Source organism: Spinacia oleracea, chromosome 3 (assembly GCF_020520425.1).
Source record: "Spinacia oleracea cultivar Varoflay chromosome 3, BTI_SOV_V1, whole genome shotgun sequence".
In the NCBI taxonomy this organism is placed as follows: Eukaryota; Viridiplantae; Streptophyta; class Magnoliopsida; order Caryophyllales; family Amaranthaceae; genus Spinacia; species Spinacia oleracea.
Window position 1 is genome coordinate 94,961,830 of NC_079489.1, and position 26,522 is coordinate 94,988,351.

The 26,522-nt window shown below is 38.5% G+C and overlaps 2 protein-coding genes, 1 long non-coding RNA gene and 1 pseudogene across 3 annotated transcripts; 1 reads left to right on the forward strand and 3 right to left on the reverse strand.

The window, feature by feature from the left end:
• Positions 1 to 312: 312 nt before the first annotated feature.
• Positions 313 to 1,332, forward strand: LOC110791002 (photosynthetic NDH subunit of subcomplex B 1, chloroplastic-like; annotated as a pseudogene).
• A 465-nt stretch (positions 1,333 to 1,797) lies between these two features.
• Positions 1,798 to 2,220, reverse strand: LOC130469194 (uncharacterized). The gene is made up of 2 exons (XR_008929583.1): positions 2,117 to 2,220; positions 1,798 to 2,011 (listed from the first exon to the last, which is right to left on the reverse strand). It is a non-coding gene; the product is annotated as an uncharacterized lncRNA (long non-coding RNA).
• Positions 2,221 to 2,283: 63 nt separating this feature from the next.
• On the reverse strand, positions 2,284 to 3,937 carry LOC130469895 (uncharacterized). The gene is made up of 6 exons (XM_056839413.1): positions 3,727 to 3,937; positions 3,384 to 3,596; positions 2,951 to 3,297; positions 2,661 to 2,864; positions 2,461 to 2,568; positions 2,284 to 2,383 (listed from the first exon to the last, which is right to left on the reverse strand). The coding sequence occupies exons 1-6, from the start codon at positions 3,931 to 3,933 to the stop codon at positions 2,284 to 2,286; spliced, it is 1,179 nt and encodes a 392-aa protein (XP_056695391.1). The 5' UTR covers positions 3,934 to 3,937.
• Positions 3,938 to 5,033: 1,096 nt separating this feature from the next.
• LOC130469896 (uncharacterized) lies at positions 5,034 to 10,922 on the reverse strand. Its single transcript, XM_056839414.1, has 4 exons — positions 10,866 to 10,922; positions 6,422 to 6,505; positions 5,383 to 5,689; positions 5,034 to 5,288 (listed from the first exon to the last, which is right to left on the reverse strand). Exons 3-4 carry the CDS (start codon positions 5,674 to 5,676, stop codon positions 5,034 to 5,036), a joined length of 549 nt encoding a protein of 182 aa, XP_056695392.1. The 5' UTR covers positions 5,677 to 5,689; positions 6,422 to 6,505; positions 10,866 to 10,922.
• Positions 10,923 to 26,522: the final 15,600 nt, after the last annotated feature.

The following is a 26,522-nucleotide window of genomic DNA, read 5'->3' on the forward strand; positions in this document are numbered from 1 at the left end:
TTTTAGCTCTAAACATGACCTATAACGACCTAATGAGCCTTAAATGTGCATAAATAGATTCGAATGAGTTTTAGAAAGTTAAAACTATGTATATTAGTCATGTAATAAGAATCAAATGAGTCCTTAGGTTCTTTAGTTCAAAGTTGGGAGCGGAAATGTCATTTTAGCTCTAAACATGACCTATAACGACCTAATGAGCCTTAAATGTGCATAAATAGATTCGAATGGGTTTTAGAAAGTTAAAACTATGTATATTAGTCATGTAATAAGAATCAAATGAGTCCTTAGGTTCTTTAGGTTCTTTAGTTAAAACTATGTATATTAGTCATGTACGGGTCAATGTTTAGTGATGGGAAGCAAGATGAGGACTCGTATCCACGGGATAATCCCGAAAACCCATACGGGTTCCTCAAGTTCCCACAGGGATATGCAGTTGAGGTTGCATCATTGGGATCAAAGGTGAGAGGAGATGTCAGGAGATGTTGCTGTGTAGTTTCTGGTGGTGTTTATGATAACTTGCTTTTCTTCCCAGCAATTCAGTTGATCAAGGATAGGTATCCTGGTGTTCAGGTTGATATAATTACATCAGCTAGGGGTAAACAGACTTATGAAATGAATAAAAATGTGAGGTGGGCAACTGTTTATGATCTTGATGATAACTTTCCTGATCCTGAGTGCACTGACATGCTTGGACTTCTTAAGGTTGGTCACCCATTTTTTTCCCTTAAGCATCATACCTTCCAACTGTTAATATCTTGTAGCATATTGGGATTACCATCACAGTTAAAATGGATCACGGAACAGGATTCAAAAGATCAAGCAACAGAAAATCCTGAAAATCAGAACTACATACTCATAGAAAGAGAGTAGAAATTATACAAACAAAACTAGCAGGATTAGGGCATGCAACATTTTTGTTCATGACAACAGCCAGAGATGGAGTTAGCTATGTTTATCCCAATGTAAATGCAGCAGGAGCTGGACTCCTTCTGTCTGAAACATTTACACCATTACACCAGACAGTATGAACCTTTCAGAAGGAGGATATAACATGTGAGAGATTTCAGTTTGACAGAATACAACTAATACATAAGCAAAACTCAATTCCTTATTTTTCTTATGGGATTTTAATGTTACACTAGGTACCATCAGATGATTGAATGGTTAGGCCGGCCAGTTAAGGACATACCACAACATCTAGCTTCCCCCTTAAAGGTTTCAATTTCAAGGAAGCTGAAAGAAGCTGTGGAAGCTAAATATAAAGAAGCAGGAGCAGAAAAGGGAAAATATGTAGTTTTTTGGCAGCAATTTTTACTAGCTCAGACAATGTAAGCTTGTTTTTACTTAAACTAAAGCCACATGAGAAACTATGCAAATCTAGCAATTCCAAAACATTGAATCTTCGTCATAGTTGCATCTGAGCAGTTGTTTTGAAAGATAACACTGTAAGAATGCAGTCTAAGCGTATATATTCTGACCACACACATGTATACAGCAAATTTTGACCACACACATGACCACTAGGTTACTAAAAAGACTACAACATTCTGCCTTTTTAGGAGAACCAATTCGAAGGTGAACTAGATCTAGCACATCTGCACACACATTCAACTTAAGGGTATCTAAGGGGCAAACGAACCCCACAATTCAAGTGCCGAGCAAACAAATGAAGCAAAGCAGAAACAATAACATACAGAGCAGCAACAGAAGCAAACAGAGGAGAAACACACAGATGGAAGTGAAATTCTAAAGACCACCAGATCAGAATTCACATGCAGCAGCAGCAAGACCAGCAGATTAGTATTCAAAGCAATAAATTAGCAAATCCAGCAGACTTGTAATTATGGAAAAATTAAAGAACTTTACCAAATCCATGAAGATATAAACGCTTCCATCTTTGTGTCTAAACAACCTAAGTAAATAAATACTCGGTTGTAAAAAACTTAGCCCATTGCTCACGAACCACATCTATTTCCTCATCGGTATAAGGCGCATTTCTTGGAGTGTAAGCCTGAAATAAGTAACATGATAAGTAATGCTACTTGTAAATTAAGAATTCTACTACGTAAAAGTACTAGTATTAGTAGTTCAACTAACATATGGTAACATAACGAACATTATCTAACCGCTCATCAGTGTTATGGTGTAACGTGACTATTTCATGCATGAACTTCATAACGTAATAGCCACACTCGCGGGCGCCGACTTGTTGAGCACACTGATTTGGAGATAAATCATAAATTATATATCCAAGTAGTTACCCAAAAAAAAAAGTAAAGCTAATTAGTAAGCATGATATACCTTTACATAGAAGCCTTTCAACCCCTGCATAGTCGCTCTATTCGGACAAATCCCATCATTAAACTTGTACACTTGGTATGCCCTGGAAGTTGAGTAAAACTTCATGAATCTGATTCGGCACGAAAAGAAATAACTTAAAAAGAATTGAAAGTAACTTACAAACACAAGATTCCCCATGCACTATTTTCTCGGTTGGAACCTATCGCAGAGTCGAAAATATACGCACAACCTCTACGTAGGTCTAACACGTACAAAATCCAATGATTTCTGCATTATATATAAATGTTATTGCAACCTTATGCATGAAAATAACAATAACATAGCTATTTACCAAATATCGATCAATCTCTAACACTTACTCTTGATGGTATGGGATCAAAAACCACTTGGTAATGTTAGGATCACCCTTCTTCTCCTTTTCAATTTCAGCATTGAAAACTACTTTCAAATACATTGATGCAGCCTGAGGGTTGGCCTTGATTCTAGAGCTTGACATTGCCTCGGGACAAACAAACCCAATCTGAGAGTTGTCAAATGCAAAGGTGTGTTCGTGGAATAAACACCTACAAAGTAAATGTATAATGCAAAAATTTCAAAAACTATTATAGTTGACAAAACCAAAAACAAAAATATCGATGGAAAAGTTTACATCATATAGACTTGGATCACTGAAATGTTGAGGCACGCCCCTCTAAGGAACTCTTCAACGTCAACCTCATATACATAAGTTTGTCGATCTTCGTCATAATGCCAAACCGAAGCGGGCAATGGGATTGAAGTATTTTTATATACATCACCGGGCGCCGTATTGATGATAAACTTCAAATAATTGCATGATGGGCCAAGACCTTGAATTGTGTCGTCTGCCAAATTTTGCTTCTTACTTTTGGCGGCTGATTCTTCAGTTTTACGATCACAACTACCTACCATCTCTTTGGATTTCTTAGAGTTCTTCGACTTCGATTTCGACTCCAACTTATTTGAGCATGAATTTTCCTGTAACAATAATGTTAAGCTAGCATGAAAAGTTCAGTTTTGATTTCAGTGTTGAAGCACAGGGGAGTGGGAAGCATATGGTTTACCTTGGCCGTTAACTTCAGTGTTGTCTTCTCTTTGGACCCTAAATCAAGTGTTGCCTTCTCTTTGACAATTAATTCTGTTGTCTTATCTTTGACAACTAATTCTGTTGTCTTCTCTTTGACAATTAATTCGTTTTTCTTCTCTTTGGAGCTACAAACCACCTCTTCAAAAATCTGACTCCTGGACTTCTTTGTTGGGCGTGGAGTAGAGTACTCCTAAACAGAGGTAGAAACCAAAGGAGTTCAAGGCTCTGAATCTAATTCTAAACAGAGGTAGGCAAATAGCAATAATAAATAAAAAGATGCATAACGCAATGAATGACAATTAATAATAAAAAATTTATACCTCGTCTTCTTCGAAAATCACCAAGTGAATTGGCCATTGCACAAAACTAGCAAGAGCCCTGCCTAAGTTATTGAATCCATCTCCAGTAGGTACCGGAAGAGTGTCATCATCATGTCCGTCGTAAATACAATCAACTTGGACCTTATAATGACTAGGCTTCATCGATCTAAAGTGTTGGTGCAACGAACCATCCAATGGGTACGCCATACCATCTGCCACTATCACTTTATTACCCAAAACTTTATCCTCAAGGGCAAGACGACATGGAGTTATGGCCTTCACAAATAAATTTACAAAATTTCAGAAATCACTACAAAGTACAATATTAAAAACCTAGCTAGGGGTGTTTTGAGTGTATGCACTATAGAGAATATATACCTTCAGCTCGCGTGGTTGCTGCGATGAACTCGGACAACAGGTTACGAGTGCACGGTTAACATCAAACTCATCACTTACAAGAGCAGAATCAAGTGCGGGGGTAGAGAGGGTGTTTAGTTGACCGGTTGCTTTCAATGTGGCTAGTTGGTTTTGGAGGGCCTCCGCCACCTTTCTCTCTAATTGATCTTCAAACTCCCTTCTCACCGAAGCTCTGATTGATTCGATAGCCTCCGGTGATGGTTCAATATGGCCACATCTACTACTTCGGTCTATTGGACCGAAAACAACTTTGTAACCGACATTAACTCCACCTGTTGCCTTGACACGCCCACGGTGATCCTTTTTTCCCATAGCCTTGGTGAGGGCATCTTCTCCCTGGGTGAATGAAATATTTCCTTTTCCCTCTTCTTCTATGTACTCCAACTATAAGAATTAGGAAAGTAAAAATTAGATGGTATACATGATGGAAAGGAGAACCAATCTTAGCAATAGAACTAGGAATTAGGAAAGAAAAGGATATAGAACGTAAAATTTCATATGCACTTACAGCCATCTTAGCAATATTTACGGCTTCTTTATCATTCGGGTCAACTTCCCACTTTCCCTCTTTGTTTTTAACTTGATGAGCCAAGATCCACTCTACTGATCTAAACTTCTTAAATCTATCTGGCGCTGTGGTGAGTGATGAGGTCACTGAGGAGGAGCCACTTGAGAGGGTTAAAGCTGCCTCTGGCGGTAGTCGCCCATCATTTATCCACTCTGGTCTCTTTCTAACATAACCCTTTTGGCCTGTGCGATGTGGGTGCTTGTTTTGTAATGCACTTTTACTTGCTTTTTCTCTACGAACCTGTCAAAAAACACATAAAGAACATGTCGAACATTTAAAGATGGCAACAACAAACTAATCATATAATTATATAAAAAAATATCTAGCAAAGTAAATTCATTATTACCAACATCTCCAGCTTTTTTCGTTCCATCACAAATGTTTTCCAATCATCCTCTGTGATTTGATGGTAGATGTCCCAAGGCATGTCATTTGTCTGATGTTTCGGCATTTTTTCTTTCTTAGTTATCCAACGCCGCGTTAACCTGGACTTGAAAGCTCCAAAGCGTTTCGCCACACACATATGAAAATATTTTTCTCTCCTTTTAGCCGGATCATCAATAATGTGGAACAGAAGCTGTTAATTTTATGGATAAGAGATTGTTAGAAACGTATGCTACACAAATAGATAATCTAGGAGAATACAAATCAAGTTTTTATTCAATGTTTACCTTGGTCTCCTCCCAAAACCCCTTCTTTGTGTGTTCATCTAACGTTGAATATTCTTTCACATTAATGTTAATTCTAGCAGCACAAGACCCAACTTGCTTCCCGTATTCTCCTGACCATTCTCCATCGGGGATTCCATATTGATTATACTGAAGATGCATAGGCTTTTTGGCTTGAACTCCTTTTGACGGACCACGGAATTTGGTCTTTTTACTAGTGTTGGTACCTTGTGATTCCCCCGTAGGATGACTAGCTCCATCAATTCCCTGTATTTCATTATCACGATGATCATCCATGGTAGCTACGGTCCTGCAACAAAGAAAAGAGAGCAATACTTAGTAAAGGGAGCAATACTTAGAAAAGAGAGCAATACTCAGTTTTCAGTTATAATAAAACAGAACTGTGCACTATATGCACAGAACTGATCTGAGCTGTGCAGATCAGTGCACAGAACTGATCAGAACTGACCAGTTCTGTGCACTGATCTGCACAGTTCTGATCTGAGCTGTGCAGATCAGTGCACAGAACTGATCAGAACTGACCAGTTCTGTGCACTGATCTGCACAGTTCTGATCTGAGCTGTGCAGATCAGTGCACATAACTGCACAGTTCTGATCAGTTTTGTCCACTGATCTGCACAGTTCTGATCTGGGCAGTGCAAATCAGTGCACAGAACAGAACTGATCAGTGCACTGAGAAGCTAAAACAGTACTTCACTGAGTTGATTAGTGCAATTGGCCAAAGAATCTCTGTTTATTTTGATGAATTTCAGTTGCATTGGAAAGAACTGATCAGCCTCTTTAATTTCAGTTGCATTGGAAAGAACTGATCAGCCTCTTTAATTTCAGTTGCATTGGAAAGAACTGATGAATTTCAGTTGCATTGGAAAGAACTGATCAGTCATCTTCAAAACGGTTTTTATGTACTTATCCATCATCAACCACCAGAAAGCAAACATCAGAAACTAAGTTACCAATCACAAAGCCATGCAAACAAGAACAGGTAATTGATATTATTAGACAAAATGTACTGAAAACTAACCTAGGAAAATTCAACTGCAATTTCTGCAACCTGTGCTTGGAACCTGGCTCACATAAGAGGATACGACATTCACCAAGTTTACACCTGTGTGAAAAAACCAGATAAAGTTAGTCAAGTTATTAGAAGTATCAGACTCTCAGTAACTTAAATAGGAGGGATAAAGTAGGAGACTATCACTGCAATTCCTCTTCACAATACAAGTGGCAATTGATTGGGGTTGAATTTTTAGAAAAAAAATATGAATTAATATCCACAAGTATCCTTCACTATTCAAATTTAAGTAGTCAAGATAACAAAAATTCCAAGGCGCACAGGCTTTCAGATATGAATAGAAAGAACAAAGTCAAAAACTTCAACAATGCATCAGAAGTGAAGCCCGAACTTACACATGTATGTTTCAATTACGATTCGTAACCCATATTCCTTCCGTATGATCTGTACGCATATGATTAGTATTATTTGCATCCTCCTCTTCTGGCAATGGTTGAACAACCATTGGTAACGGAGGTGTGTCATCATACTCATCATACTCATCTTCATCTACAACATCATCAATACCCAAAATATGTCTTTTTCCTTGGGCAACAACACGCCATCTAGGATCAATATTGTCAACCACATAAAAAACTTGCTTAGCTAGTGATGCTAGAATGAATGGCTCGTCACTGTCACTTAGTCGATCAAAGTTCACCAAGGTTAAACCCGGGAAAATTTCATCTTGCTTCACACCATTTTGGTTGTTAGCCCACTGACACCGAAAAACAGGGATCACAAAATAGGTATAATCAAGCTCCCATATTTCTTCGATAACACCATAATATGATTGTGTTGAATCAACCGGCCTTTTATCCTTAGCGCTTGCATAGGCCCTAGATGATGCAACAACCTTTACTCCACTATTTTGCACTACACTCTTTTCATCTTGCCTTCTAGTGTAGAATGTGAACCCATTGATATCATATCCTTCAAAAGATCGAACACATAGTCGAGGACCTCGAGATAACCACTTGATCGTATCAGAAACATCATGGTCTTGTTTCTTTCCAACTTCCTTCTTAAACCATTCAATAAATGTGCGATTATGTTCCCGCATCAACGCTCTTTCCTTCAACTTAGGATTACAATGTTGCAATTCAAGCAGATGCTTTTCTAAATAAGGATGAACCTCTGTAAGATGCTGCAACACACAAAGATGTGCCTTCTTCTTCCTCTCCGATGGAGGAGATATCACATTTTTACCAATTACTCCCTCCCCTGCGAGCCTACCAACATGTCGAGATTTTGGAAGTCCTATTGGTTCAAGGCTTGACAAAAACTCAGCTAGATATCCAGAAATCTCTTCTTTAAGGCCTCCCCGAATGATACTACCCTCTGGATTAGCCGGATTCCTTGCTTTGTCCTTTAAAGTCTTAAAAAATCTCTCAAAAGGATACATCCATCTTAAGAACACCGGACCACATAACTTGACTTCGCGAACTAAATGGACAATCAAATGCACCATTATATCAAAGAAAGAAGGCGGAAAATACATTTCAAATCGACATAGAGTTTCAACAACATCATTGTGCAAAGCATCCAAAGTCTCCGGATCAATCACCTTAGCACATATGGAATTGAAAAACAAACAAAGTTTTGTTATAACATATCTCACGTGTTTCGGCAATATCCCACGAAGTGCAATTGGCAAAAATACATTAATCAGTGCATGACAATCATGAGCCTTCATACCAATCAACCTAAGGTCCGAGAGAGACACTAGGCGCTTAACATTCGACGAATATCCCGAGGGAACCTTAATGCCATGTAAGCACTCACAACTTCTTCTTCTCCTTTCTCGACATTGTGTAACACGCTGGAGGCAGAAAGGTCTTTTTACCATCCTTTTTTTTAACAGGCCACAAATCTGGTCGAATATTCTTCTTTTTCATATCTTTCCGCACATTCTCATTGTCCTTGGTCTTTCCTGGTATGTTTAGCAAAGTCCCGATGATAGCATCGCACACATTTTTCTCAATGTGCATTACATCGAGACAATGCCTAACCGACAAATCTTTCCAGTAGGGAAGATCCCATAATGGAGACACTTTCTTCCATAAAACACCCTTTTTAGACTTGGACTTGAAGCACTTACCGTATTTGGTTTCAACATTTTTGATACGTTCATAAACTTGTGATCCTGTCAAAGGTGTACGAGCTACTCCTTCCTCGGTGAACCCATTGAATTCCTTCTTCTTCTTACGATAAGGATGATATCGACTAAGGTGCTTCCTGAAATCTGGGTAGATATTTTTCTTGAAATGATCCAACCGTGTGGGCTTCATGTCCTCTTCACATATAGGGCATGCTTGTTCTCCTTTGGTTTTGTACCCAGACAAGTTTTCATAGGCCGGAAAATCATTTATGGTGCAGAAAACCATTGCCCGCAATGTAAAGTTTGAGTTGGTGTGAGCATCGAACATTGGAACACCTTCATTCCACAAAAATTTCAAATCATCTATGAGTGGAGCGAAATACACATCTATATCATGTCCTGGCTGCTTAGGCCCTGAGATGAGGAGTGACAACATGATATACTTGCGTTTCATACACAACCATGGAGGAAGATTGTAAATTGCAAGAAGAACCGGCCAAGTGCTATGCTGACTACTCAGAGAGCCGTATGGATTCATCCCATCTGTACATAGAGAAAGTCTCAGATTTCTAACCTCCTTGCCAAATTCAGGATACTTCTTATCAATAGTTCTCCATTGAGGAGAATCAGCCGGATGTCTAAGGAATTCATCTTTCTTCCTCCCTTCCGCATGCCACCTCAGATACTTAGCATTCTTCTTTACGGAGAACAAGCGCTCAAACCTAGGTATGATCGGAAGATACCACAATACCTTGGCGGGCGGTCCCCTCTTAGCTGAATTGGCCCCTTTACGCTTGTAACGCGACATAGAACACGTTGGACACTTATCCAAATTTTCATACTCTTTTCTGTAAAGAATACAATCATTTGGGCAAGCATCTATCTTGACGGCCTCTAAGCCTAAGGGATTCGTCAATTTGTTGGCATAATAGGCAGAGGTGGGAATGTCATTGCCATCGGGAAACCAAAGACCTAGTCGTTTCAATAATTTCGTGAAACTTTCTTCGGTCCAACCACTCTCCGCTTTCAAGTTGGAAAGTGATGCCACACATTCTAACAATTTGAATTTTGTACACCCAGGGTACAAAGGCGTCTCAGCAGCCTTTAATACCTGCTCGAGTATGTGAGGTCGTCCATTCAAGTGATCTTTCACCGCATCCATCATTTCATTTATTTCATTATCTTCTTGCTCATCATCATCCATCTCATTATTCTCAGAAATATCAGAATCACTCACATCACTCTCATCACTCTCTGCCAGAACATCAAATTCATTCACACTAGAACTTGGACGATCAAGTATTTTCTCACCATGCCAAAACCAGACATGGTAATCTTGCTTAAACCCACGACGAAATAAATGATCCTGAATTTCATCAATATCAGCTAACCGCCTTACATTGTTACAATCACGGCAAGGACAATAGATCTTTGCGGCTTTCGTATTCCGTTGGTGTGCTAAAGCACATCTAAGGAACTCCTCAACCCCACTCAAGTATTCCACCGTAGTATGGTCACCGTACATCCAACAACGACTCATTTCTAATAACACAAGGTTTTACACAGAATTAGATAAATCAAGCCACAAATTCTTAATTTTGACACAAGAACTATACATCAGAAAAATGGTAAGACCTCATCTCAATTTTAAAACCAAACAAAACAGGAATATGTGTCAACATTAACATTTATTAGCTTCACATAAGATTTCACACGAATAAACTAAAATCGATTTAAGTATAAACTAGCTTGGCATAAGATCTTTGTTCTCTAATGATGCAATCTTATCCAAAGATAAAATATCAGTAAAAACCATCCTCCAGTACTCAATCAATAGATCCCAGCGATGCTCATGTTTAGGTTTTAAATTAGTTACGAAACCCGCATTCAGTGTAAATAAACCCATTTGCACATTAGGTTAGCGGAATTGGGAGACTACACTTTGAAACACTAACAGGGTAGCAGAAAAAAGGCAACGTATTCACTTGGATTGGGTTCTGTTCGGGTTAATTCGGTTTACTTCATATTCATTCAGCTAAAATCAGATCAATCTAGCGATATCCTCAAACTCTGACTACCTTTTTTCAAGTACAATACAGGTCCAATAAGAAATCTTGAAGTAAATAATCCAGTGAAGGCCAGGTTTATTACCACCAAGTCATATACAAGTAACCTCGTAGATGTCATTTTAGCATAATATCAAGGCAATCTGGCAGACAGTCAGTCAGCTCTAAGTATCAGAGAATAGTGATAAAAAAAAGAAAGGTGCTACCTCATAAACAAAAGAAAGTATCAGAGAACCTCATAACCTACCTCTACAACGGGTGCTATAGCATTTGAGCCACTATTTCCTCCCTTCCCAACATCAAGTTGAATTAAGATGTTGGCCTGAGATAAATCCACCCCAAATTCAGTCGCTCCTGGGTAATTAAGTCTCTTTAGTAGTCTGTCCAATGCCAAAAGCCAGACATTAAATCAAATGGCATTTCACCAAAAGCCATGTAATCCAAAACAGAAAACTAACCTAGCACGACAAATTCAAACAAAAATGAAATTCAAGCATTGAAACAAAAAACAGATGGAGTTAGGTCGAGCAGGAATTCAAACAAAAAACTGGGGCAATTAGGTCGATGAACAAGGGAAATCAAACAAAAATGAAATGAAGTGGAAAATGCACGAGAAAAAAGAGGATTATTACCCAAGTAATTGCAAATAAAAACTAACCTAGCTTCACAAATCGATTGTGTGAAACAGATGGAGTCGCGCGAAGGTAGGAAAGACGGCGGTGGGGAAACTCTCCTTCGGATGGTGGTGGTGGAGCCGCGCGGTGAGGAAGGTGGTGGTGGTGGTTATGGTGGTGGTGGAGTCGCGCGGTGAGGATAGGTATGCGTTGGAAGAGATGTGAAGTACGACGAGATGTGAAGAGATCTAGCTTATCTGTTTGGCGGTGGTTTTAATTGATTTAAATTTAATGTGTGCCTATTGAGGCGGGAAAATGAAGGCCCCCTTCAACAGAAAGACCCTATTGAGGCGGGCAATTAAAAGCCCCCTTCAACAGCTTCTTTCTATTGAGGCGGGCTAGGAAAGCCCCCTTCAACAGCTTCTGTAGAAGCGAACACCACAAAAGCCCGCCTCAACCTGTTAGTAAAATATTTGACCCGCGTTGACTAAGTAGCTATTGAGGCGCGCTTATGTATGCCCCCCTCAACAAGGGGGCTACAACAGGGGTTTTTTCCACTAGTGTTGTTTGAGAACTAGTTACTTTGACGTTGTCAACCGTCGCACCGTAAAAAGAGGCTATCAAGGCAACGCTCAGGTAATCACCTATCAAACGAGGTCTAATCTCAAGATCACAAGATTGGGATTGTCCTGCCATAAATCGGGATGAGATGCTGAAAGTTGTACAAGGCCACTCGGAGAGCTAGAAACTGTAAAATGCATGGTCGTGCTCAGATGAATCATAGGCTATGATTATCTATTTATTTGATCAGTTGAACTCTGAAACCGAGAAAACACCTCTGGACATAATAAGGATGACAACCCTTACCTTATGTTCATGAGCAAGCATCAAGCGACAAAGGAATTAGGCAATGCACACTTGTCCCTAAGGACAAGTGTTAGACTGAAGGAAGTAATGCCCTTGGTCCAAGGATGCATTTAATGCCAAGTCTAATAAATGCGGTTCAATATTAATTACACAAGTTAATAATTCAGTGAGATCAAGTGAACTGTATGCCTAGCTAGAGGTCGCTTCAGTTCAAGTGGAATTAATAATATTAATCCACAGCTTACTCTTGACTGAACCCGTAGGTTCACACAAATAGTACGTGAACGGATCAAGTATTTAAAGGATTTAAATACTCCCTTTATCGATATTCGGAATCGACGGATCTCAGTTCCAGTGGGAGCTGAAATCGTCAAAAGGAAAATGGTGAATACTCCGGAAAGATGATATTACCGGAAACGGAAATATGGATCGTATCGGAAATATAAATACTATCCAAGTCGTAGATGTTGCCGGAAACAGAAACATGGTACGTATCGGAAAAATATTATCGGAAATGGAAATATTGCCGGAATCGGAAATATTGTCATAATCGGAAATATTATCGGAATCGGAAAATAATTCCGGAATCGGAAATATTAAATATTTGTTCGAAAAGGAATTTAATTCCGGAATCTGAAATATTAAATATTGTTCGAATCAGAAATGAATTCAGGAATCGGAAAATTAATCGGAAGCGCGTCGTACGAAATAAACATCGGACGAGCTTGCTAGACGCAAAGCCCAGCACAAAGCTAGGCGTGGCCCGGCGCGCAAGGCACAAGCAGCAACAGCCAAAGGCACGCAAGGCCCAACGCAAGGCCAGGCCCAGCGCGCCCTTGGGCAGCTAGCAAGACGCGGGCTGCGAGCACTCGTGGGCTGCGAGACATATGTGGGCTTCCCCGCGCGCGCGGGCATGTCCTGCACTATTGTGGGCCGTGCTCGTGTGTGTGTTGAAGTTCGTGCATGCATCAAATCCTTAAGCAATTAGGATTAGATTAAAAAGATTAATTTCCTAAAGTTACTAGTTTCAACTAAAGTCTAATTCTAATAGATTTAAATTACTTGAAACCTAGTAGACTTCTAATTCCGTTATTCCTACCCTATAAATATGTGATGGCTTTCACAATTTATGAACACATAATTTCAAGTGTTCACCTAGTTTTAAGGATTAAAACTAACGATAATATTGCCTCAAATATTCGAATATTCATAATACCTTAGGTGCAATTCTAGTCAATTAAATCTAAGGTGGATCCGAACGTGTTGTGGACTATCTACGGAGGGACGACATTTGGAGTCCTAAACTTGTTCTTGTTCGGTTCGGGAGCAGCTAGGGAGGGCACGCTACAAAGTGTATGTATCCTAAATTATGCTAATTGTTATGTAGAAATTAATTTGGATTCCTGGCTTCATGGTTTTTCCGCATGAAAATATATATGATTTATATGTATCATAACCTAACAATATGTTGGATTTGTTTCTAAATCCGTCAGTGGCCTTGAGAAGTTTCATTTGCTTAATTGAGGTTTAAAAGTGTTGGTAGACTTTTTATTTTGGTCCTAGTTTAAAGTGCGTCCAAGTGCAATAGGAATTCGAGTGTTATTGGGTGTTAGTCTGCTAGTTTCGTCAGTAGTCCATCCACTATTTTGATGATTTTTTTTTAACCAAATTCATTGTGATGCAAAATTTAATATATAGACAAACCTGATTTTTCTTAATATTGATTGGTACACTAAAGGTGATTACTTGTCACATTTATCTGTATTTTTATACTCCAAGTCATCATAATGTATTTTCTCTTTTATGCTAAGCTTTACTTCGATTTAAGGACCTTGCGCTGATAATTTAAGTATCTTAGTTTCTTAATTTATTTTACATTTTTGTTCATTGAATGCCTTAGATATGATTTTATTGTTATTATATCATTCATGTTTTGGAGGTGGATTTGTTGTTAATTATCAAGGGTTAGTTTTTTAGTGGTGGATGTTTGATGAGCTAACAGGTCACGATATTGAGAGACACGAACTAGTGTTCTTAATGTATTTAACTTTTTACGATTGTTTTTCTTAATGTTTTTCTAAAGCCTATTAGCTCAAAATGGTAGAGCAATGTGTTGTTATACAAAGATGTAGGTTCAAGTCCTACATAGGCTGGAATAGTTGTAGTAAGTTAGGTTTGTTGCCAAAAATAAAGAAGAAGACCACGGTTAAACCCAATAGAATATGATTAATTTATAGCGGTTCCCCTTAACCGTTGTTGAATGGTGCCCCCACTTATAACAACGCTTACATTGATAGCGGTTGGAAACCGTTGTTAATTGCTATTTTTTACCATTGTTAATCGACATTTTTGTAGTAGTGAGACTAAAACACTCATTTTAACTAGTCTAAGTTTACAATTATCCAAAAAGCTTATCCCTTCAAGAACTTGTCCTTGGCCTTGATATGAATCAATGAGGAATAGACCCAGATGCTTTTGGATAATTGTAATGCTTTTTGGATAAGAATAAAAAACAAAAACGTTCTTGTGATGGTTGTGTAGGAAAAACAATAGCCAATCTAACCACCACATAGAATGATAAGGGAACTTGTTAGGGAAATTGATGCCTGAAACTAATTTCAAACGAGGTTGTGAATATAGGTTTTCCTCTACCGTATTTTCCTACATTAATCCTTAATAATTTCATACCACTTCCAAACATCCATGTGGTCAAAGAAAAATATGATTATGTAATTTCCTAAATCCTACCTAAACAAAAAAAGTAAATTAAAACAAAGAGGAACACAGGAAACTTACTTTCAGTTCAAATTTTGCAATTGACGTTGTATCGCAGATTTCTGTTAGCAATAATTTCACCTAGATAAGAAAAACAAGCATCACATCTACCATGAACTTTATCGGGAAGGATAAATGAGAAATACATAGAAAAAGGAAGGTAATAGGTGAGAATGCAGACATAAAGCCTTTTAAGAAAGAAACAGAAAGAGAAGAGATGAAAGTTCACCAGAGAAAAATTCATTATATTCTTAACAATCATGAAACATAATGACAATTTTGCTAGCTTATTCATTTAAAATCCCACAAAACAAGACACATAAGGCAATAAATAGAACTTCCTAGAAAAACTTAGTTCCTAGACACAGAAATCAATTGCTAAAGACTGAATACCACAAACAAAACTAGTAATAATCTTGTTTAATTAGTTCAGCCCCCAAAACATCACTATCAAACAATTTACAAATTCAGTTGCATACTTTGGAAGTGCTGCCAAACAAAACTTTGATAGAATACATGGATTTTGAAAAGAGATAAATAATGTAAATGATTTACGGAATTAAGAAACAGATGCAATGCCCAATGAATCTTCCTTCACTCATATATACAAATATCAAATTCTGAAAGATAACGAAATCGGAAAAAAGTATTACATTATGAGCCTTGTGGCATACAAATTCTACCAGTAAAATTTAATAGCGAAGGCATGAAGTTGAATCAAAATTTTCAGAACAGTAAATGATAAAACACTAGGTTAAACATGATATAACATGGAAATGAATATAACCTCGTCTGAATTTGGAATAAGCTGGCTAACTGAACCAGAGTTACTTTCCTCTTCTCCCACCTCTAGTTTTGAAGCAGTTGGCTCATCTGCACACGCATGCACATGACATTGTGAGCAATATGCAGGTATGAATAAAGGATAGCTACAGAGAGAAGAGAAATCACTCCCTTTTCTTTTCTATTATATTCATTTCCAGCAAATGCTTGTTAAACTAAACAGTTAGTTTCTTTTTACAAAAATCAAAGTTTTAATTCTTTGTAACACGGTACTATCATTATGAAATAATTAGTAGCGTCTTAAATTAAAATATCTTGCCAAACTAGTTTATTAATTTACATATCCACATGGGAAAAAATAGTATACTACTTATCAGTTATTTGCAGGTATTATAGAGAGAGAGACCTCATTGATATTTGATTTGAAAGACCAAAGAAACAGGCAAGCATACAATTAAAAACAGCTGCCCGCTTAAATATCTAAAATGATCTGGATACTAACCCTTTCAAGAATATATGAGTACAAAAGTTGAGGATGTAGTTCTATGAACATGAGATATGTTGCCCTTCTCCAAATTTAGATTGTCCTTATTAGGATTACAAAGGCCAACTTCCTTTTGAGTCGGGATAATGACACTACCAAAAAAAAAGAGAAATAAAAGAACACCATATCATTAGTGATCAATATCATATAGCAGATGGTGAATAACCCTATATATGAATTAAGAAAAACATAATTAATCTACAATGAGATGAATATGATTGAATTTGGACTGATACACGATACTTCATATACATGATTTTGATTTACTATTGCTAATAATTATGTTCATTTCAAATCAAGTGAACGAAAGAAAAAGGTTCAGACGAAAATTTGAAACTTTGGAAGAGTGATATCATTGACATTGTAGATTAAAAAATGAAGTTGCCACAAGCATTTGTTACAAAATATTTGTAGAGAAAATATATTCAGAATCGACAATGTACAGATCTCAAATCATTAGGGATCAAACTTCAATGTGACCCCGAAATTTCAACCAATTTGAAATTAATCACTCAAACACAAATTATTCAATGAAATAACCTTGTCGATCTTACAGGAAAATTCTCTAAATTGATAAAATAGTAAAATTATAATTAGGGGAAAAGGGTGAGAAGAGGTGAAGAACAATAACCTAGAATCACAAGAGATGAAGAACCGGCGGCAGAGACAGCGGTTGTACGTGGTGGTGGAGACGGTGGTTGCGGTAACAGTGGAGATAGTGGTTGCGATAGAGGTGGAAACAGTGGTTGCGGTAGCGGTGGAGATGGAGATGGAGATGGTGGTTGAACAAAACTAGAAGAATTAGGAAGATGGAGAAGGTATCGGGAATATGAGGAGCGGTGGTGAAGGTTTTTTTGGTATGATGAGGAGACTAATGTGAGATACCTATTGAAGTTAGGTTTTCTGGGTTCTTGGTGAATTGAAGTTGGTTTTTTTTCGTTGAGAAATGATTCCGCGGGAATTCAAAAGGCCAAATAATTCACAACCTAATAACATTAAAAAATAAATTAAAATGATTATCTATATAATTAATATGTAGTATATGAGTAAGAAACTAGTTTAGAAAGATCTCCAGTTTCTTTAATTCTATTCCAAATATAATATTATCTAAGAAACCATATATGTTAGGTATGAGGTTTCTTATATTTTTTCTGAGAAACCACACTTGTAAGATAATTGGTTCCTTAATCTAAGAAACCTAATAAGTGACTTATGCGGTGTAACACCCTAATAATTCCTTGCTTTTTATAAAACATTTTCCAACTTAAAACACGGGAATTACAAAGATATTATCGCCACCGTGATAACGGTTAAGGCTATTTACCAGAATTACGCAACGGAATTAACTAACTTTCAAACATATTAAACAAATAGTTAATGGTTATTAAAACAAGTTGGAACCGTTGAGGCCCAAAATAAAACAAACCATTTGAAATCCATTAATTGAAATAGTAGTATTAGTCATGACTATAAATAGAAATAAATAGAGTTTATAAAATACGGAAGCATAAAACTCTCAACTCGAATCGCATGATAATTTCTCCCGCAAGTTATTTCTACAAACCTTCTTTATTGAAAATCTACTCCCCAACAACGCAAATGCAATTGATGGATCATCATAGGGTCATTAAGGCAAAGGCCATGACCAGAAGACATTAAGCACGAAGTCAGCAAAAGCTGAGTACGAACAAACTAGAATAACATTCTAACCTAACATGCTTCACTCGACAATTAAATAATCAACATGCAAAAGCCATATCATAAACAAGTAAACATGGAGGCAAGACTCGACACGAGACACGACTCTTGACTCACAGTTTAATAAAAAGTAGCTTCGAACTGGTAAAGTAAAATATCCTCAAAAGGAAAGAAAAGGTGATGGGAGCCAACCATACACCAAGATAAGTCGGGATACTACCGACAATCGGGCCATAACGACAGGAATTCCAATGCACAACGGAATAAAAGAGAATGAAACAACGTCTTGTATCATTCTAGGAGTACAAGTTTTCCGGCAAGACTCCCCCCATTGTTCATACTCAAGGTATACACTTTACGGTTAATTAGTATATTATGTTCAAGGCGACTCTAGACACAACATACAACCAATGGAACAATTAAACAATTCAACAATGACTCTTTAATATTTTACTTCTTTAGGACTTGTGATCAAACAAGACTCAAGTGAAATTACTCCCATTGTTCCTTCTCAAAAACACTGTTTGAGATAACCCGACATTGCCTATTAACAAGCGGGGTGTGCCCTTACCACGAATTGTCCTTAATTCAATTCACATAGACTCTCTAACATATTCTACCCCTTTGGTAGAATATATATTGCTCACTGGGAATATTCGACTGGCTCAATAATTATGCTAGACATCCTGTACTATAGCATAATAATAATAACTTGCATGCGCACTACTCATACATGCAAAACAACTTGAACAACATGCTTGACATAATTCAACGATTATAAAAGTCCATAACATGATAGTTCAATAGAATCTACAAAGCATAATTCAATTCATAACATGCTCGTTCACATAGATTGAACAATAATAATAACATGCTCGTTCTCAACATTAAACATGAGTTCATAATAACATAATCATTCCCAATCATCAAACATGAATTCATAGCATATAAGTTCACATGATTCGCATTCAATACACTTCACAAAGTCCTCAAGGGATGGGTGGTCATCCTAGTCTTGTACGTACCTGGAATACCTAAGTACGGGGGCCACTGTGCGAATCACGACTCACTAGAAATCAACTCCTATAAAACAAAATAAGAGAACTAAATTATTATCCATGTTTAGTAAATTTCCAGCAACTATTTAAGAAGCTAAAACCCTTAGTTTAATTAGAATTCAATCAATAATTGTTAATTTAATAGTCTCAAATAGTCAACTCAAGTCCTAGCATAAAAACATTGACTTTTTTTTAGCTTTAAACCCCTTAAAAACCAACCTTTTAAAGCTTATAAACATTCTTAAATTTTGATTGATTCCCATAATTTAAATTTCCATTAAACTATGTAAATCAATTGCTTAATCAATTTGAAACCAAAACCTTACTAATAGTTTAATTCGAAAACATGTTTTGACTTCAAAAATCTACACTTTATAAACATATATAATTTGAAAATTATAATTTAAATCATCAAAACCAATATCTTCAATTAAAACATGATACAAACCCAATATGGTGTTCATAACCGTTTTAATTAATCCAAACAATCCAATAATTAAATTTAATCACAATACTTATATAAATTTAAAACTGAAAATTAATATTTTTGAAAACATATTTTTATTAAATCATTGATCGACACACACAAACACAACGATTAATTAAATCGTGCGTGTGTGCCGATCAACACACACCACCGCAATCGACAACAACAACCCAACAGCGCACGCAATGCACCATTAAGGCGCGCGCGCGAGGGACAGGGTAGGCGAGCAAGGCACAGCGCACAGCAGGGGAACAACGCACACACGAGCACGAGGCTCAGCGCACGACGGAACGCGGGGCTGCGGGCTGCGGGACACGGCACACGCGCACAACATCAGCTATGGGGCTGCACTGTGGGGCGAGGCACGAGGAGAGGGGCAGCAAGGGCGCGAGCACGCAGGCACTTGGTGTGCTATGCTGCGGCTGCGAGGCTTGGCACGCACGACATGACGCGAGGGCTGGGCACCACACACACGGCACACTCGTGCCTTGGGCTGCAAGGAAGCCGGTCAAAAAAGAGAGAGAGGAGAGGTGTGGGGTGTGCCGCAAGAAAGAGGGAGAGGAGAGGGAGTTTTTCTCTCCCATGTGGGCTAGGTTATGGTAGTTTGAGTTGGGCTTATTACCGGGCTCAATTCATTAAGGGGGCGTTTGGTTCACACGGGGTAAACGGAATGGAATCAAGAATGGGATAGAAGGGGAATGGGAATGAAACCCTTTGATTTAAAAAGTTGTTTGGGATGATTTTTTTTATTTTTCATTCATTTGTCCCCCAATGCCTCTCTTGCTCCCCTCCCTCAGCCGCCCACCCGACCTCCGCCCTCCCTCCGCCGCCCAACCAACCACCTTAACTTGCTCCATCCGCCGCCATGCCTCCTCCTCCGTCGCCCTCCTTCCGTCGCCCTCCCTCTACTTTTATCTTCTCACAATTTTATGGATAATTTAATGTTTAAATGTTCTAATTCGACTATAAAATCCTCAGATCTGAAGATTTCATAGCCGAATTTGACCATTTCAAGACATGATTTGCACAAAAAAGGTAATTTTCATTCTAATTTTTGTTTTTTTTTCAAGTTTTTAGGGTTGGGGTGGATTTCGGGGTGGTGATGGTGGCGGATCTGGGGGTGGTTTCGGGTGGTGGGGGTGGGTCAGGGGGTGGTTTCGGCTGGTGGGGGTGGGTCAGGGGGGAGTTTCGGCTGGTGGGGGGTGGGTAAGGGGGTGTTTTCGGGTGGTGTTGGTGGGTTTTGGGGTAGTTTCGGGTGGTGTTGGTGGGTTTTTGGGTGGTTTCGGGTGGTGTTGTTGGGTAGTTTCGAGTGGTGGGGGTGGGTAAGGGGGTGTTTTCGGGTGGTGTTGGTGGGTTTTTGGGTGGTTCCGGGTGGTGGGTGGGTAAGGGGGTGTTTTCAGGTGGTTTTGGGTGGTTTCGGGTAGTGGTGGTTAAGTGGTGATGTTCGTGTGGGGGTGGTGCAGGTGGTTATCTGGTGGTTCAGGTGACCTTTGGGTGTTATAAGGTGGTCAAGGTTAATTGAATGGTGGTCAACGTTTTTTTGGAGTGTTGGGGGAATGGGAATGGAAAAGTCTAGGGGGGGGTGGGGAATCAAGGTAGAAGGTTTTTGGGGTAACCCAAAAATGAAATTGGGTAAAGGGAATGGTGAAACATGTCAAACAAACAATAACAAAGGGAATGATATCAGTCCATTCCCTTTCCCTTTCCTGAAAACCCCCAACCAAACGCCCCCTAAATCCCTTGCAAGCTTTGTTGGGTTTAATTAAAACAAAACGACCGGGCTTTAAGTTTATTAAATTCGTTTTTGAAATACGACCAACAATTCCCGACTAAATAAATTCCTGTAATTTATTTTAAAAAAAATCCGGTTTCCAAAATAATTAATATTTAAATTAATTAAAATAAAAGCGCATTTAATTCTCATTAAATGAAATTAATTTGTAAAAATACAACGAAATGCTTTATAAATATAATAAAATATATTTAGAATAATAGAAAAATACGAGGTATTACAGTCTACCCTCCTTAAAAGAAGTTTCGTCCCGAAACTTGGGCACGGAAATCACAATTTTAAAACTAAACTTGAGACTATTTTTAGACTTTAGTGCGTTTTCTTTGCAAAAGTTTTAGTTGCTGTACTCTTTCAGTAATTCAACATGCAATAAACAGTGAAACTTCACCGGAAACAATGATTCAAGCATATCCTTAAGGGTAAATTGGGTAAATAAGGTAAAAAACGCGAAATTTTACCGCACTCTACCCCCCTTAAAGAAAACGAGTTACGGCCCCGTAACTCAACTGACCTCGGGAAAAAGCTCGGGATATTTCTTTCTCATTTCCTCCTCCGCTTCCCAGGTAGCTTCCACAGACTCTTGGTTAGACCACAACACTTTTACGATCTTAACATCCTTAGTTCGAGTGCTACGCACTTTGCTATCAAGTATCTTGACAGGTCTTTCCTCAAAGGTCAAACTTTGGTCAAACTCTATGGTCTCCGGTTGCAGTACATGAGACTTATCCGGGACATACTTCCTCAATTGGGACACATGAAACAAATTATGCACTCAATGCAAATCCATGGGCAAGGTTAGTCTATATGCTACCCTCCCTATCCGTTCTAAGATCTCATATGGGCCTATATATTTTGGGCTAAGCTTTCCCTTCTTCCCAAATCTCATCACTCCTTTCATTGGTGAAACCTTTAACAACACTTTGTCACCTATTTGGAACTCTTCATCCCTACGCTTTAAATCTGCGTAGCTCTTTTGGCGATCCTGCGCGGCTTGGGTTTTGGATTAAATAGTCTTAATCTGATTCATAGTGTCCTCTATCAATTGGGGACCTAGTACAACGGTTTCACTAATGTTACTCCAACATAGTGGACTTCTACATTTTCGTCCATACAGGGCTTCGAATGGTGCCATTCCAATACTGGCATGATAGCTATTGTTGTATGAAAACTCAATTCGATCTAGGCTATCTTCACATCCTCCTTGAAAATCAATCACACAAGCCCTTAGCATATCTTCTAGGGTTTGAATAGTCCTTTCGATTTGTCCATCCGTGGCTGGGTGGAATGCTGTACTCATTTTCAATGTGGTACCAAAGTTCTTCTGCACACTTTTCCGGAAATTCGAAAGGAACCTAGAATCTCTATCTGATACGATATCCTTATGAACTCCATGTAGTCTCACTACATGTTTGATGTAAGCTTTGGCAAGTTGTTCCAGTTTCCAGGTTTCTTTCATTGGTATGAACACTGCTGACTTAGTCAACCTATCGTCCACTTTTCGACTTGGGTAAACAGGTGACAAAGTCCATTGAGATATAGTCCCACTTCCAACTCGGAATTTCTAAAGGTTGGACCTTTCCCTGAGGTCTCCTATGCTCAATTTTAACCTTCTGACAAGTCAAACACCTTGCCACGAATTCAGCCACTTTGTTTTTCATCCTTGGCCACCAATAGACCTTCTTCAGATCCTTATACAGTTTGTCACCTCCCGGGTGAACAGAATATGGCGTATTGTGACCTTCTCTCATCAACTTCTCCTTTAGTTCATCACACTTTTGATGTACGCACCATCGTCCTTTATACCTCAACTTCCATCCTCGTGGATCTTAAAATCAACCTCATTTCCTTGCGAAATCTTCTCCTTGATCCGCTCCAGCTTAACATCACCATCCTGATTCTCCCTAATTTCATCAAATACTGACGACTGGATGGTTAAGGCATTCATCATACTCTCGAGGCATTCTCCACACACTATTTCTAGATTCAGTCGCTGCATGTCCTTACACAGCTCGTTAGCAACTACTAACGCATTCACACAATGACTTGATTTCCTACTCAAGGCATCTACTGAAGGAAATAATGCCCTTGGTCCAAGTATGCATTCTATGTTAAGTCTAATAAATGCGGTTCAGTATTAATTAACAAGTTAATAATTCAGTGAGATCAAGTGAGCTGAATGACTAGCTAGAGGCCGCTTCAGTTCAAGTGGAATTAATGATATTAATCCACAGCTTACTCTTGACTAAACCCGTAGGGTCACAAAAATAGTACGTAAACGGATCAAGTATTTAATAGGCATTAGATACTCCATCTATGGATATTCGGAATCGACGGATCTTGATTTCAGTGGGAGCTGAGATCGTCACAGGCAAGAAATGAATACTCCGGAAACGATGATATTGCCGGAAACGGAAATATGGATCGTATCGGAAATATAAATATTATCCAAGTCGTAGATGTTGCCGGAAACGGAAACATGGTACGTATCGGAAAATATTATCGGAAATGGAAATATTGCCAGAATCGGAAATATTGTCGGACACGGAAATATTGTCAGAATCGGAAATATTATCGGAATCGGAAAATAATTCCGGAAACGGAAATATTAAATATTTGTTCGAAACGGAAATTGATTCCGGAATCGGAAATATTAAATATTGTTCGTATCGGAAATGAATTCCGGAACCGGGAATTTAATCGGAAGCGTATCGTACGAATTAGCATCGGACGAGGCCTGCCGGACGGAGGCCCAGCACGAAGCCGGGCCATCGCCCAGCAAGCCAAACGCGCGCCACAAGCCCAGCCAAGGCAACGCCCAGGCCTACCGCAAGGCAGGCCCAGCGCGCGCCAAGGCCACTGCTGCGTGGGCTGCTGCTCGCACGCACGCGCATGGGCGGCCCTTGTGGCTGCCGTGTGTGTGTGTGAGTTTGTGTTCATGCACGATTCCTAAAACTATTAGAATTAGAGTTCTTATAGGATTCTAAGTTTAATTAATTCCTGTCCTACTAGGATTACAATTCCCTTTCCATAACTCTATAAATACGTGCCTAGGGTCACATATTTTCAGAGATTAATTCAAGTATTCAAAGTGAGTTTTGAGAGAAAAATTCAGCCACATTCCTTGCTCAATAGTGCCGAAAATTCTAGTACCTTAAGGGCGATTCTAGTTGGTCAATCTTAAGGCGGATCCGGACGTGCTGTGGACTATCTACGGAGGGACGACACTTGGAGTCCTAAAGACTTGTTCTCGTTTGGTTCGGGCGCAGCTAGGGAAGGCACGCAACAAAGAGTATGCATCTAAATTATGCTATATGATTATGTGTAAATAATATGTATTCCTGGCTAAATGGTTTTTCCGCATGATTTATGAATTGTCATATGTATCATAACCTAACAGTGGTATCACGAGCCCCTTATTATTTTCATAATCTAAATTGCATGAACATGGTTAAATATTACAAATTTGCAAGAATTAAAAGGGGTGATTAATTTTCGTAATTGTTAATTAATTGCAAATTGCGTTTATTTAAGTATACGTACGCAGTTTTTCGGCAGTTTCTTCGTTACTCATCCAAATCGAGTGATTTTTGTGTCAATTCCGCATGTAAAAGGCATTCTAAAATTTTGACAAAAATAGTGTTTTTCTGCCGAACCCAGAATTCTCAAATTCGAAGCCTAACTATGACTTTTCGAAGGTTTTAGTTTTTCGAATGCAAAATTTCGTAAATTTAAGATGTTAAATTAAATATTTGCGATTCTTGTTGATAAATCTTGAATTTTTGATTGACCTACTGTATATGTTTAACAAGTTTGAATGCCTAGCCTTGTTAATTATGCAATCTAATTTGTAATTATGATTAATTTGTTGAAAATTAGAATAATTTAGAATTAATTTGATTTTCATAATTAATTATAATTTAATTAGAAACCTATGATTAAAAACCACCATAAAAATTGTAAATTTATGATAAATTTTAAATTTTTATGACCTAGACTTGAATCCATGTAAATCGGAAATCAATTGAATAATAAATTTTCGATTTTTCGCCCTAAAATTATGAAATTAATATTATTTATTAATTTGTCATTAATTTTAAATATAAATTTTAAATTTTTATGCGATTCGTTCATATAACTTGCACGCACAAAGCAATGGACGCTTCGTGTTACCCTTAAGGGGTGTTGTATAGTGCGGGCATGCGACGACGAGCAAGGGAGCTCGTTGCCCGTGCGGCACGAATGCAATGAGCAAGGGCGTGGTGCACGAGCACAAGGCAGCAGCCTTGCCTTGTGTCGTGGGCCACGAGCTATGAACAAATGGGCATGGGCGAAAGGCAAGCCAAGGCAGTCGCGTGTGGGCAGCAAGCGAGCTGCGCCACGACGCGCACTGCCTCGCGCAAGAGCGCGCAGCGAGCTCAAGCTCGCGTGCCACGAGCGCTGCGCCCAGCTAGCGTTGATCGCGCGGAATTGCTCGCGCACAGCGAGCGATGCCTCGCGCGCACAGCGAGCGATGCCTCGCCCGCACAGCGAGCAATGGCTCGCGCGCACAGCGAGCGATGGAGCGCGCGCAGCGAGCACCATAGCGTGCGATGGCTTGCGATGGTAGATGCAACAGCTATGCGACGAGCGCATGGGCTGCGCGCACATGGCCAGCGATGGCTGTGTGCGTGCGGCCCATGGGCGTGCAATGCGTAGGGTGTTTGCGTTGCGATTAAATCGTTTTGAATGTTTAATTTGAAATTTTTTCAGTTTACGTAATTTTAAATAATTTTAAAATTAATAATTTAAATTATTTTCTAGGATTTTAATTTTGAATATTGTAATTATAATAAATTTTATTTATTCTAATTATTTTACTAAAATTAAAATCATGAATTAATTTAAATACGACTGAAATTAAATTAAACTTTTGGATTTAATTATAAATTTATATGAGCTTTAAATTTTAATTAAATTTGTATGTTTCCGGTTAGACTTGAAATACATTTTTATGTTTAAAATTAGTAAAGCATATGAATTTATTGGTTTGAGTGGGAGTCCTTTTAGTCATAAAACTCTTGATTAGGTCTACAAATCCTTAAGGTTAAAACAACTTGATTAGAATTAATAAGGACTGAATAATTGGTAGATTATTGGTGCCCTTGATTAATTGCTGCAAATGTTTACGTGATGCATAATGTGTTTTACTAACCAGCTATGTGGGCCATTCATGATAATGAATGGGTGAATGGTATATATTGTATATGTACTGTTTTGCAGGTTATGAAGTGACTAGTATGGCCCAAA

What these genes read in the sequence shown, in the direction of transcription:
- LOC130469896 (XM_056839414.1), bottom strand. Translation starts at nt 5,676, where the DNA reads ATGGATGATCATCGTGATAATGAAATACAGGGAATTGATGGAGCTAGT. An exon ending in GGTTTTGGGAGGAGACCAAG is followed by an intron (nt 5,289 to 5,382) that starts GTAAACATTGAA and finishes TAAAATTAACAG; the next exon opens with CTTCTGTTCCACATTATTGA.
- LOC130469895 (XM_056839413.1), bottom strand. Translation starts at nt 3,933, where the DNA reads ATGGCGTACCCATTGGATGGTTCGTTGCACCAACACTTTAGATCGATG. An exon ending in TGATTTTCGAAGAAGACGAG is followed by an intron (nt 3,597 to 3,726) that starts GTATAAATTTTT and finishes ACCTCTGTTTAG; the next exon opens with GAGTACTCTACTCCACGCCC. An exon ending in GCATGGGGAATCTTGTGTTT is followed by an intron (nt 2,384 to 2,460) that starts GTAAGTTACTTT and finishes CTCAACTTCCAG; the next exon opens with GGCATACCAAGTGTACAAGT.